The 14,596-nt window shown below is 42.4% G+C and overlaps 1 protein-coding gene across 2 annotated transcripts in view; it reads left to right on the top strand.

Annotated features, from left to right (window-relative positions):
* Positions 1 to 7,113, top strand: part of LOC130296255 (serine/threonine-protein phosphatase 4 regulatory subunit 1-like) — an 89,487-nt gene extending 82,374 nt beyond the window's left edge. For both annotated transcript variants that reach the window (XM_056547634.1, XM_056547633.1), the window contains exons 17-20: positions 1,703 to 1,823; positions 2,565 to 2,699; positions 3,888 to 4,029; positions 6,492 to 7,113. In XM_056547634.1, coding sequence (XP_056403609.1) covers positions 1,703 to 1,823; positions 2,565 to 2,699; positions 3,888 to 4,029; positions 6,492 to 6,646 — 553 coding nt within the window. In that variant the 3' untranslated portion in view covers positions 6,647 to 7,113. The remainder of the gene's footprint in view (positions 1 to 1,702; positions 1,824 to 2,564; positions 2,700 to 3,887; positions 4,030 to 6,491) is intronic.
* The last annotated feature ends 7,483 nt before the right edge of the window (positions 7,114 to 14,596 follow it).

The following is a 14,596-nucleotide window of genomic DNA, read 5'->3' as shown; positions in this document are numbered from 1 at the left end:
TTTTGCACAGTGATCTGAAGTTTTTATCAGTACCATATTTGTTTTAAGGGGACTTTTTGATTGCTTTATATACATTTTTTTTAGGGTATGCAAAGTGACCAAAAATACGCAATTTTTGACTTTGTATTTTTTTTACGTGAACGCTATTGACCATGCAGATTAATTAACATATTTTTATAGTTCGGACAGTTAAAAAAAAAATTTCATGGAAAATGGGGGTGATTCAAACTTTTATTACATTTATTAACTTTTTTTTTCTTTTTTTAGTCCCTATAGAGGACTATTACAAGCAATCCTTGGATTGCATACACTATTCAATGCTATAGCATAGCATTGATTAGTGTAATCGGTGCTCTGCTGCTCCAGCCTGGATCTCAGGCATGGAGCAATAGAACGCCGATCGGACAGCGAGGAGCAAGGTAAGGAGCCTCCCGCTGTCCTCTCAGTTGTTCGGGATGCCGCAATTTCACTGTATCGGTCCCGAACAGCCCACTGAGCTAACCGGCAACTATTTTCTCCCATTTTAATCACCGCGTCTAAAGGGTTAATACCGGGCATCAGCCCGATCGGCAATGTCCGGTATTAGTAATGGGTCCTGGTTGCGAATAGCAACCGGGACCTGCCGGGTTTGAGCTTAGCGAGCTTCACATAGCAGGAGCCGGGCAAGGACGTAAATGTACGTCCTGCATCCTTAAGGGGTTTAATATGCTCGTATACTAAAAAATAAAAATGATATGGGTTAGAAGAGGACAATCTTAAGTATACAAATTTTCTTATACAAAGTTAAATTTGCTGCCACCGGATAGCCATTTACGGTGCCCCGTGTGGTCCGCTGACTATCACTCACCTGTCCTCGGGGCTTCGGCGCGTCCTCCTTAGGATCCCCTGCATCGTCGGCGCTCTCCATCATCGTCACCACGTCGCCGCGCACGCCGTCCCGTCATCCAATAGGAGCAGAGTGTGTAGCGATGTGATGGCGGCGACGGAGAGCGAGGATGCCGGGGAAGCAGAGGCCTTGCCGGAGAATTGGGGACACCCCGGGGACGCGGCGACAGCAATGGACGGCAACATCCAGGGCAGAGGTGACGGTCCGGAGCGGCGGGGACAGGTGAGTACAACCTCCAATACCAGTGGTCTTCAACCTGCGGACCTCCAGGTGTTGCAAAACTACAACTCCCAGCATGCCCGGACAGCCAACGGCTGTCCGGGCATGCTGGGTGTTGTAGTTTTGCAACATCTGGAGGTCCGCAGGTTGTAGAGCACTGTCCTATACTTTACATTGCACGGATCCCTCAACATACGATGGTTTCAACAAACGATGGTTCATTTGGAACGGATTACCATCGTATGTTGAGGGACCACTGTACAGAGGTAGTGGTTTTCACTGTGTAATGAAAAAGGTCAGTCTTTCTTTCAGGCTTGGTGTTTCGATCCATGCCATTACAAAAGTTCTGCTTGCTGGCAGTGAAGAGAAACTGATGCCCTATAATAAGCTTTGAATGAGCAAAATCAAACAGGTTTTCAGCAGCTGAAAACAAGAAACTGACTGTATACTGACAGCAAGCAGGTCTGAAGCTGTACTTTGACTGTATTGTTTAGTTTAGCCAGGTAGTCACATAAAATGATGGTTTCTGTGATCATTTTACTGTCTGAGGACACAAACCTTTCCACAAAGACTAAAGATGTTGCATCTTGTTTTCAGGCAACTAATCCTAATCCTTGAGCTGTACAGCCCCAAAGACGTCTATGACTATTTACGGGTCATAGCTCTCACGCTCTGCTCAGACAAAGTATCTGAAGTCAGGTGGATCTCTTTTAAATTGGTGAGTTCGTTCTGTGAGATAAAGTTTATGAGGGGCATTTACTAATCTTTTACTACGTAGTCTGGTTTTTACCCTGTTTTTTTCTACTTCATTTTTGACTATGTGCGACAAATTTACTAAATTGTTGCACGGCATTAATAAATTTGGCACACATAGGCAAAAGTGGGAAATTTACTTCATGTAGTAGAAAAAATAGTCTGTTCCTTTTTCCTGCTGTCTGAATAGGTTTGGCTGCTGGTTTCCTTCTGGATCTTTTTGTTTTTGAGTTTTTTTTTAGCTTTTTCACCACATCTAAATAATTCAATAACTAAATTGTAGTCATGGCTCAAAATAGTGGTAAACGGTGTTTAGTGTGTGTGTGTGTGTGTTTATTACATTTTTTTAACACTGTTTTTTCTCCCTTTGGCTGTCCAGGCATGCTGGGAGTTGTAGTCTTGCAACATCTGGAGGCACCCTGGTTGGGAAACACTATTTTAGGCCAGTGTTTCCCAACCAGGGTGCCTCCAGATGTTGCAAAACTACAACTCCCAGCATGCCTGGACAGCCTTTGACGTGAATTTTTTTTTTGACTTTCTAGCTCTTGCTAAAGAAAGTCGCACGAAAAATATGGTAGGCGCAATTGCGACAATTTAGCGCCAAAAAAGTCAGAAAAAAATGACTAAACCCCTTAGTAAATGCCCCTCTATATCGTCAAAGCACTTACTGTACACTTGGGTGATACATGACCTTTGTTCCTTCCAGATCGTCGCAATTTTGCAAAAGTTTTATGCGCACGGTGAAAACGAACTAGGCATTAACTTCATCAATGAGCTGATTGTGCAGTTCAGACATTCTTCCAAATGGGTTGGACGTCAGGCGTTTGCATTTATCTGCCAGGTAATTTGATTATTGTTCCTTCTCCATATGACACTAGCATATTCTACTATATAGCCCGTTACACTAGAATAGGAACACTGCCTTAGGGCATCGCTGATGACTGTGCGGCATATAACATCTCATCTATTGTGGAAACACTGTGCTCTCTTGTCAAAAGATTTACATAATATTACAGAGGGATCTGTGGAATCTGGAGGCTTCTAAGGTTGTGCACTTGGGCCTGAAAAAAAAAAAAGTACAATTATGTGCTAAATAATAAAACATTAAGAAAAACTTCTACCGAAAATGACTTGGGGGGGGGGGGGGGGGGGGGGGTACTGGTGGACAGCAAGCTAAACTTTAGTGATCAGTGCCAGGCAGCAGCTGCCAAGGCTAACATAGTCCTGGGATGTATCAAAAGAGGCCTAGAGGCTTGTGACATGGACACAATGGTATGGGAGGATTATAGGACCAAGACAGGATATCAAGCTTGGGGTTATGTAGTTTTAGAGAAAATACGTCTTGGGGGCGACCTGATCACAATGTTCAAATATATGAACGGACAGTACAGAGATCTTTCTACTGATCTTTTTATACTGAGGTCAGTAACCATGACAAGGGGGCATCCTCTAGAGCAGTGGTCTTCAACCTGCGGACCTCCAGATGTTGCAAAACTACAACACCCAGCATGCCCGGACAGCCGTTGGCTGTCCGGGCATGCTGGGAGTTGTAGTTTTGCAACATCTGGAGCTCCGCAGGTTGGAGACCACTGCTCTAGAGGGAAGAAGGTTTCACCATCAGCACAGACAGAGATTCTTTACTGTAAGAGCAGTGAGACTATGGAACTCTGTCACATGACATTGTGATGTCTGACTCAATAAACAAGTTCAAGGGGGGGGGACTGAGTGTTTTTCTAAAAGATTATACTATTGCAAGTTATGGATACTAGATTGACAGGGACAGAATATCGCCATATTTGGAGTTGGGAAGGATTATTTTCTCTGTTATTGGGCAATTGGCATCAGCCTCATGAGTTTTTTATTTTGCCTGTTTAAGGTTGAACTTGATAGATCCTTGTGTGTTTTTTATTTTTTATTTTTATTTTTTTTTTAACCTTTTTACCGTATGTATTTTTTGTTAGTGGGCCAAGAACCTAGTGCTGCCTGGAGTTCTATAGAATAGTATTTTATTATTTTTTCCCCCCCACAGGCGGTGGTACAGGAAGAGTGCATGCCCGCTGAGCAGTTTGCAACTCACCTTCTCCCCAATCTGCTGAGTCTTGCATCTGATCCTGTCCCCAATGTACGAGTCTTACTTGCTAAAGCACTGAAGCAGACTCTTCTGGAGAAAGGTAATCTATCTGCCAGTATAGTTCATTGTTTAGGCTTCAGCTGACATGGAGAATGTAGTGTGTTCCCTTATTTCCTGTATGTCTAGGTTTTAGCAGGTTTATAGCCATTGAGGCCATTGCTTGTGAAGACAGCTGCAGGAGAGAAGCATTCTGATCTATAAGAGCCTTCCTATATAATGTTCATCCAGCAGTTATCTAGTACAATAAGAAGGCTTTCAAATATAGATAAGCTATGTGCAGATTTACAACCATATTCAACCATAAATGTCTGAGATTTAAATGGGTTCTCCAGGGCTAGAAAATGAAAGAATACCTATGAGATTGTGACATGCAGAGGAAGCTGGTATTCTATGATATTAATGAATAGCAGTCTCAGAAACGTTGTACACGGAAGCAGCATATAACAGCCCGCTCGTCTGTTTCTGTAATTCTGGCCCCCACATCCGGACAGGACATGGTTCAGAGGAGAAGTACTGTTCTAGAGATAGGCATGGAATTTGCATATACAGGTAAAACCCAAAAAATTTGCATATGGTGCAAAGTTCATTTATTTCAGTAATGCAGCTTAAAAGGTTAAACTAATGTATCAGAGAGATTCATTACATGCAAAGCAAGATAGTTCAAGCTGTGGTTTGTCATAATTGTGATGATTATGGCTAGAGATGAGCGAACTTACAGTAAATTCGATTCGTCACGAACTTCTCCGCTCGGCAGTTGATGACTTTTCCTACATAAATTAGTTCAGCTTTCCGGTGCTCCGGTGGCCTGGAAAAGGTGGATACAGTCCTAGGAGACTCTTTCCTAGGACTGTATCCACCTTTTCCAGCCCACCAGAGCACCTGAAAGCTGAACTAATTCATGCAGGATAAGTCATCAACTGCCGAGCCGAGAAGTTCGTGACGAATCGAATTTACTGTAAGTTCGCTCATCTCTAATTATGGCTTACAGCTCATGAACACCCCAAAGCCCCCCCAATCACTATGATTTGGGGAGCCATGTCATCTGCTGGTGTTGGTCATTGCGCTTCATTAAGTCCAGGGTCAACGCATCCGTCTACCAGGAGATTTTGGAGAACTTCATGCTTCCTTTCCTTTTTAAGTTGCATTAATGAAATACAATGGATTTTTGCACAGGTTCACCTGTATATTGGGCATTTATAGCATATACTATAGATATCTTAGGCAGGAATAACCCTTAAATGGCCTAGTCCACCAATATCAGATTAGTTACAGTACAGAGCTTAGCCCCCCCCCCCCCCCCAGTTAGCACATCCTCTTCATATTTTACCGGGTACAGCTCTGTAATTTTAGTAGTCACTGTGCCTCATATTGCAGCTCAGACTGGTTTGTAAGTTGTGATACTATCCACAACCACTACTAGAAGCCAGCAGTTGGCAGGGGGGCAGATTGTCAGGCCCCCACCAATCTGATACCGATGCCCTTTGGATCACCAATTTTCTTGTCCTGTTTAAACTTTTTTTTTTTAAAGACAGTGAAGACTAAAACAGAATCCTTTAACACCTTCATTGTTTTTAGTGGCGCAATCACACATTTCCAATGTGAAACACGCTTGTAGATATGCAATCCAGTTTGAGTGTACAACACTGTGGAAGCTGTGTGTGCTATATAAATAAGGAGTTATTATTATTCTATGCAGCACAGAGTATTTCAGAAGATTACTATATAGTTCTTGATGATGTGAATAATAATCAGACTGCATCAGGCCTATATTTGTGGATTTCACTGCCTGCTGTTGTAAGGTACAATCTGTAGGCGTTTTGTGAAACATGTGAACTTGGTGTTGTCTGCCCCACAAAAAAGAATTGTATGGGCTCAGGTTGGCATAATAATGGAAATATAAGTTATAATTATAAAGTTTATAACTTTAAAGTGTTACTATCTTTTAAAAAACACTTTTGACATTTCATAGAGACGCACCAAACATTTGGTTGGAGTCTTGGTGCTGAAATCGCCACCGATCACTAGATTGAGCAGGTTAAAGTGCTCAGTGTTTCCCAACCAGAGTGCCTCCAGATGTTGCAAAACTACAACTCCCAGCATGACCGGACAGCCAGGAGTTGTAGTTTTGCAACAGCAGGAGATACCCTGGTCGGGAAACACTGGCTTAGCTGAGCACTCGTCTCCCAGTCTGTCTCCTTCTGAGCTCCTGACTCATTCTAGCGATCAGTAGAAGTCTCAGCATCCAGACCCTGACCAATGAAAATGTTTTACATGTCTCTATAACGTATCAAAAGTTTTATAAATGACTGGGACACTTTAAGAGGAGACATTATAGAATAGAGAACTCTCTCCTTGGACAAATTGTGAGGTTGGAGCCCATGGGTATTAGGGATCTTCACCATTGAGAAAATAAGGCTATTGGTAGTGGAGGGAGCAGGTTTCCTAGTAAGAGATAAAGGTTTTTCAGTATCAGTCAGTATAATTGTGGAATGATTCTTCCAGCCTACTTCACCAGCCTGGGGAACCCACATCTCGACGCTGTGGAAAAGACAGTGCAAGCTATGCAGTTGGACCGAGACCAAGACGTGCGATTCTTTTCTACAGCTGAGCCAAAGCGACACCTCCGGAGCACCCCTTTGGAACAATCTGTCGACTGATCCAGTCACCTGACCTGTGTATGGAAGTGAGGTGTTCTCATTTTTTTTATGTTAATCTTTCCAATAGGTTTGCCAATCTGGTGTTGTACATTTTGTAAACCTGGTCCCAGGACCCCAGCAAAACCTCCGACCTTTTGACGGCATGAGACGTGTTCTATAGCAATTTTTTATAGATACATTTAATACAACTTTATTTAAATAACAAAAATGCATGGTAACTGCAATGATGATTCCGCTTCTGTCTCCGAACCCCACTTATTGTAGAAACCCGGTCCATGAACCAAGGGCTTTAATCATTACGACTTAACAAGAAAAAAAGTATCAATGTTCAGTGTTTGTATATATACCTGTATAAGATGGAAAGCTGTACACTATCTACTTCTGTAATATGTTTTTGAATATATTTTATATATTTTTTTTAACAAAAGAAAAAAAACATGTGGTCAAGTAAATTTTGGGGATTGGGGGGGGTGGGGGGTGGGGGGTGGTCAATGGTTGATCATGTGAATAATAATGAAGTCTTTCTATGAAGTGTTGGATATCCTGGATATGGGTAGCACAAAATTAGCAAGACGTAAGGTCAGAGAAACTTTTTGCTCATTTCTGTATAGCAAGGTACCCCAACCTGTGGCTCTCCAGCTGTTTCAGATCTGCAACTCCCCATCATGCCTAAAGACTGTTGGGGCATGATGGAAGTTGTAGTTTAGCCACAGCTGGAGAGCCACAGGTTGAGGAACACTGCTGTATATCACCCTATATGATTATGAATTCTCAATGCTCCATGGTAAAAAGTATGCAAATGATCTATCCTCCAGAAAAACGATAACTGTCCCTTAACTAGCCAAACCAGAGTCTTCTCCATCTGTAGACAGCTGTTTCTTGCCTTTGTAAGTACCGAGCAAGGGAGCAGAGATGAATGCCTGCGGCTTGTACATGCAATACCAGACATAGCCTGTGTATAGGAGTGGCGCAATTCTGTCAAAGTAAACATCTGGATTTTTTTTCTCATTTTCTACAGCCTTAAGAAAAGGGATTTCTAACCGTTTTTGTTATTGGTGGCCTAGTTTTACAATTGACCAGCAATATCAGATTCGCAGAAGTTCATCTACCAGCAAATCTATCAGCTGTTTGGAGGGGCTGTATGTTTTCTAATGTGTAGCACATTCCCTTTATTGTTTACCTAGCAAAGCTTTATACATTTTATAGGCAGAGCACAGAGGATCCCTCGATCACCTGATCACTAAGCATGCTGGTAGTTATTTTAAGGGTAGCTCATTAATATCCAAGTGTTATAAATCCACTTTAGGGTATGTTCACACATTGAAGTCAATGGGTAGCAAAATCAGATGCTGGAAATCTGCCGCAACATATGCAGTGAACATACCCTTAGGGTGAATTCACACATGCTAGATTTGTTGACTCTAGCAAAAGTAGTAGAAAAAGGGAGGCTCACTAACAAATACTGCATCTAGTGGGTGCACTCGAGTGAAAAATACATAGAACACTTACTAAACCAAAGTATCACTGAAAAAGTAAGAGCGCACACCTCCAAGTCTTATGCAATCGTAAACAACAAATGCTTTATTAAGACATAAATTATACAGTTACACATGTAAAAACACATTTAAAAACAATTAAAAACCGCTCAAGCTGAGCCTAGCACAACCCTGGGGAAGGGCCATGAACCCCCTCCCACAGGAAAGTAATCCCCGTCCTATAATAGATAGACAAAGATGAATATCATGCAAATATATGCATAGACTAGCTGTAATAACACCAAAAGCTGCCCCTCAGTAACACGTAAATAAATAAGGTAGTAGTTACTACTAATTGATACTTAGGCAAGGACAGAGTTGGAAATCAGATGAACCAGGACGGGGTCACGCCAAGGCCCAAAGGGCCTTGGCGTGACCCTGTCCTGGTTCATCTGATTTCCAACTCTGTTCATCTGATTTCCAACTCTGTCCTTGCCTAAGTATCAATTAGTAGTTACTACTACCTTGTTTATATACGTGTTACTGAGGGGCAGCTTTTGGTGTTATTACAGCTAGTCTATGCATATATTTGCATGATATTCATCTTTGTCTATCTATTATAGGACGGGGATTACTTTCCTGTGGGAGGGGGTTCATGGCCCTTCCCCAGGGTTGTGCTAGGCTCAGCTTGAGCTGTTTTAAAGGAGTACTCTAGTGCAGAGTATTCCTGCCCGGGCTGCAAAATAAATGAAAATGAACCATCACTCACCTCCCTGGGTTCCCGCGGAGCGCCACTACAGCTGATTGTTCCTCCGGTCCATCTCCTTCATCCTTCCGGGTGTAACGAAGCGTCACATGGCGCTCAGCCTATCGCCGTGATGTTCAGCCTCGGCCCATGATAGGCTGAGCGCCATGTGACGCTTCGTTACACCCGGAAGTATGAAGGAGATGGACCGGAGGACCGATCAGCTGTAGTGGCGCTCCGCGGGAACCCAGGGAGGTGAGAGATGGTTCATTTTCATTTATTTTGCAGCACGGGCAGGACGGAGCAGGAATACTCAGCACTAGAGTACTCCTTTAATTGTTTTTAAATGTCTTTGTACATGTGTAACTGTATAATTTATGTCTTAATAAAGCATTTGTTGTTTACGATTGCATAAGACTTGGAGGTGTGCGCTCTTACTTTTTCAGTGATACTTTGGTTTAGTAAGAGATTTGTTGACTCTGATACTGAACATAGGTTCATTATGAGTAAGGCTGCGTTCAAATCACGATTTAGGCTAACCGCATCCGTATCCGGCAGGAGAATTTAAAAACCGGAGGCTGCTGTATCCCCGCCGTACGCCATTCGTTTCAATAAGCTGGACGGAGTCATCTACTGTCTCTGGTCAGCTCATTTTTGGACTGTATAATTCTTTGTTCCTGGACTGAAAACTGTGATCTGCTGCGGTTTCAGTTCTGCTAAATAAAATAAGCCGACCGGAGTCACTAGCCGACTCCGTCCAGCTTATTAAATTGAATGGGCTACGACAGGGATAAGGCAACAGCCGGTTTTTAAATGCTCTGCCGTATGCCCAAATAATGGTGTCCATGCACCATAAATGTGTTGTGTTTGCAGTGCGTATACAGGTTTTTGCAAATTCCATTCAGACAAATGGTACAGTTGCAGAATTTTTTGCAACAAATCTGCTACATGTTAACTTATTCTCAATGTGCAGATGATCATATCTGACGTCATCTCTCTCAGGATTAATGATCCTTGTAGTTTGTGTCATTCTAAAATAAGCTGATCATATGCAGTAGTGTTTTTGGGACCACGTGTAATATGCAAAGCTTGTCAGCAACAAATGTTCGGTTTCCCTGTAGTGCCACCAGAGGAAAAAGAAAGAATTGCATGGTACACTGCAAAATCAATGGGCTGTTTGTATACTAGTGTATACAGAGTCCTCTAGAATGAGTCTCTTGTTACTGCTGGCTAATATGAGGGGCCTGTATGGGGCCTACATCTGTAAACTCCAAATTCCCGAATAGTTTGAAAATGTATTATTTACAACCGTGTTCTGCAGCTTGTGTCCTTAAAGCATGATGGTAGTTGTAGTTTTGCAACAGCTGCTCTACAACAAGAAAATCTCTTTTAAAGGGGTACTCCACTGTCCAGCATTCGGAAGTAAATGTTCCGAATGCTGTTTTCGCTCTGCGAGGTTTGGCCATGCCCCTCAATGCAAGTCTTTTGGACGGGGCTTGACAGCTTTCACGCCCCCTCCTATAGACTTGCATTGAGGGGGCGTGACCGTGATGTCACGAGGGGCATGGCCGACCCTCACAGCGTGAAAACAGCATTCGAAATATTTACTTCCGAATGCTGGCCAGTGGAGTACCCCTTCTAATAGAAATCCTCAGCTTCTGAATCCAGTGACTGGCTGCTAGTGAGATTGTAATATGCTATCCTATGACAATCCTGGTGTATAAATCATTACATTTATTCACGAGAATACATTCCATGTACTGTATATACGGTAGTTCAATAAATAATGTAGAATAAGAGACTAACTCACCACTAAACCCTCTAGGATCCTCTAAGACAGTGTTCTCCAACCTGTGCTTCTCCAGCTGATGCAGAACTACAAGTTCAATTGTGCCCAAAGTATAATAGGGTTGGCGTTAAACAACAATTGGAGAACTACAGGTTGGGAAATGCTGCCTTAGAGGACCCTAGGGAAATAATTTTACAGAGTCAGTAAATGAAAACTTAATAATGCAAAGAACACACACGTACTAATGTGGTTTTGTTAAGCACATTGTATAGAGCAAAACTGGTAATAAAAAAGTAGCACTCAGAAGACCGTTGTATAGCACAGACCCTGTCAAGTGGTCTAACTAAATCTATAGTCTCAAAATGAAACAAGCAAAAAGCACGTAAGTGCACTCACCACAAGGCAGAGACAGTCGGGTCCAGGAGTCAAGTGACGGGTAGCCGGGTCACGGCATAGGCGCTGGTAAAGTGTGGCGCTCGGAGGCCTAGCCTAGGCCTCCGAGCGCCACACTTTACCAGCGCCTATGCCGTGACCCGGCTACCCGTCACTTGACTCCTGGACCCGACTGTCTCTGCCTTGCGGTGAGTGCACTTACGTGCTTTTTGCTTGTTTCATTTTGATGCTTCATATCTATATACGTGCACCCCGCAGGAGACTTTGACCGGAGGTCACCGAGAACCTTGCTGCGCATATTGCTAGGTGATATAGCCTCTCCCCACTTCCTGGTCTTTATTTCTGTTAAATCTATAGTTTTTAAGACTTACAGACTAAAGCTATGTTCACTCACACTTTTTTGAATATATTTTGAGATGTAAAAGGTCCATTTCATAGCTTTTTAATTTTTGATGGCCTTTTTATACCAGCTGTAATAAGAAGTGCATGTTTTAAAGGGAATGTGTCATCAGAAAATGGCCTATTTTTAAAATCAGGTTTTTATGTTACCCATATTTATTTTAAGAATATTAGATTTTTTTTTTTATATTCCACTTTACGATCTATATTTTTTAATCCTCTAAAAAATCTTGCCCTTTACCTTTTGTCTACTAGGTCTTCCTGTTCTGTACAAATAAGGAGTATATTGAAAGGTGACGCCTGTATATAGATAACACTGAATCCATCACCATTCACAGCAGAGCTAACCAACCCCTCTCTTCATCAAATTACTTTTTAAAACGTCACAGAGAATTCCAAGTAGTGTCTGGGATTCATCTGAATAGGACAGGTCCTGCCATAAAATATAATACGAAATACAGTTAAACACAGCTCATGCAACATGGCGGCCCTCATAATAATGTGCAAAAAGTGAAATGAATGTAAAAAAAAATGCAAACAGATTAAATATTAGATTCTGTAAAAAATAAATCCAGGTGGCAAATTCCGTTTTAAGACACTTGAAAAATGTAGGCAAATTGCTAATTGGTTTAACATTTCCACAAAAACACCAAAAATGCCCTGCAAAAAAAAAAAAAAACACACATTTAAAATGCCTGATAATTTGTGGTTCATTTTGTTCAAAAAACACTGTGTGAACATAGCCTAATATAATCCTCTTGGTCCTCAGTGTGGGCAGCCAGTGGCCATCTCTCCCAGAAGGTTGAAGGGGTCAGACGTGCTCTGCTGACTTTATGTGCCACTAAGGGGCCACTGTCAGACTGATGCAAAAATGATGCAGTGTTACTGTGTGGAAACTGTTGGCAACTTATAGATGATGGCAATGCCAAGTGTACAAGTGTCTTCAACAGCATCTTGCCAAATAGCAGACTCTTCCAAATAGCATCACTGCCTCCTATTTTTTTTTCTACCATCAACATATTTATTTTTACAGATTGTTACATGACGGTGGAGCCCATTTTTCTATGTTGTGTTTTAAAAGGGTACTCCGCCGCTAGACATGTTATCTCCTATCCAAAGGATAAGGGGATAACATGTCTGATCGCGGGGGTCCGGCCGCTGGGGCACCTCCGCGGCACCCCAGTCATCCGGTTCATGTACCAGATAACTGGCAAACACAGTCACCACGCCTCCTCCATTCGTGTCTATAGCGGCTGCTATCAGACGGGTTAATCCCCTATCCTTTGGCTAAGGGGGTAACATGTCTAAGGGTGGAGTACCCCTTTAAGAACACTGGCATCAATAAAAGTATCTATTCTTACAAACATTCAAATTTGGAGTCCATGGCCAGGAATCTCTTAGATCTCAATCGCATTGTGAACCTGTGGTTAACCCTCAAAAAAAAAAAAAACTGGTGGATCAACAAAAACACAGAAATTGTGATAAACTCCAAGCAGTAATTTGGTAAGAATGGGTTGTCACCAGTCTGGCAGAGAAGCTGATATTCAGCATGCCAGGGAGAAAGGCAGAAGTCTTTAAAAAAAGAAGTGTCAGCAATGTAAATATTGAGTCTTTGCAAAAACTTGTGAAATACTTCAATAACCACATAAACATCTGACTAAAAGACCTAAAACACTGAAGAAGCAAAGTGTGGAAACCAAAAATTTGTGTCAATCTCAAAACTTTTGTCCAGAACTGTAGTACTAGTAGCCACTTGTGAAAACAAGCATATGTGATTTTTTTCCAGGAAGCTCGATCCAAAGGCAGTGTTTCCCCTTTCTACTCTTAGGAGTCCAGTGGGCGGTCCTTTCATTGAGTGGACTCCTCAGCATGAAAAGATCAGAAATTTCAATCAATGAATAACCGGTTATACTGAATCTTTTTCCCCAAAAGATATAGAACGATCTGGTCAAGTTTCTCCTGCTCTATCACATGACATTTTTGGCTACAGCAGGGATCGTGCAACCAAGAGTCACTATGTCTCACTGTGTGAATCAAGCTGCTAAAGGGGGTGACACTGAGACCCACATGTGGTAACGTCTGCGACTGCTGTCGTAAAAAATCCATCCAAGATGGATTTCCGACATCAATTTTGTCAAGGCTGACAGATGTTAGGCGCAGCCTGATCAGCACAGTGTGACACAGCAATTTGCAGCCAAAACCTCACTGTAGCCCTAGTCTAATGGAGCTTCTGTCATGCTCCACCTCTCAGGTCCTGTCTGTAGTGTCCCTCTGAGAATTTTACTTTCTTAGAAATATTATCCATAACCTGGTAAAGAACATGAAGGGGCCTTCAACTCCTAAGAGCAGTGTTTCCCAACCAGCGTGCCTCCAGCTGTTGCAAAACTACAACTCCCAGCATGCCCGGACAGCCGAAGGCTGTCCGGGCATGCTGTGAGTTGTAGTTTTGCAACAGCTGGAGGCACACTGGTTGGGAAACACTGCCTAAGAGCTTCACCTTTCTCAGGGACGCAGAGGGCAGAAAGAGAAGTTTTAAGGGGCGCATTTCTTTTTATCAGTCTCGCTCTCCAGGCTGTAGAGGTCACTAGTTTGTCTGCATATACTGTATTAAAGGAGTACTCCGGTGGAAAACACATTTTTTTTAAATCCACAGGTTAAACTGAAAGTTAAACAGATATGTAAATTTACTTCTATTTAAAAATCTTAATCCTTCCAGTATTTATCAGCTGCTGTATGCTCCACAGGAAGTTGTATTTCTTTCTGGAGTTCTTTTCGGTCTGACCACAGTGCTCTCTGCTGACACCTCTATCTGTATCAGGAACTGTCCAGAGCAGGAGAGGTTTGCTCTGGGGATTTGCTCCTACTCTGGACAGTTCCTGACATGGACAGAGGTGTCAGCAGAGAGCACTGTGGTCAGGTTGAAGAGAATTCCAGAAAGAAATACAACTTCCTCTGGAGCATACAGCAACTGAAAAGTACCGGAAGGGTTAAGATTTTTAAATAGAGGTAATTTACAAGTCGGTTTAACTTTCTGGTACCAGTTGATTTAAAAAAAAAAAAAATTCCACCGGAGTACCCCCTTTATTGCCATGCATGGGCATCTGCATATACTATTCGCTGATTTTATGTACATGGACCTAACGCTGCAT

Source organism: Hyla sarda, chromosome 12 (assembly GCF_029499605.1).
Source record: "Hyla sarda isolate aHylSar1 chromosome 12, aHylSar1.hap1, whole genome shotgun sequence".
In the NCBI taxonomy this organism is placed as follows: Eukaryota; Metazoa; Chordata; class Amphibia; order Anura; family Hylidae; genus Hyla; species Hyla sarda.
Note: the sequence above shows the minus strand (reverse complement) of the source record. Positions and strands in the feature narration are given on the sequence as shown.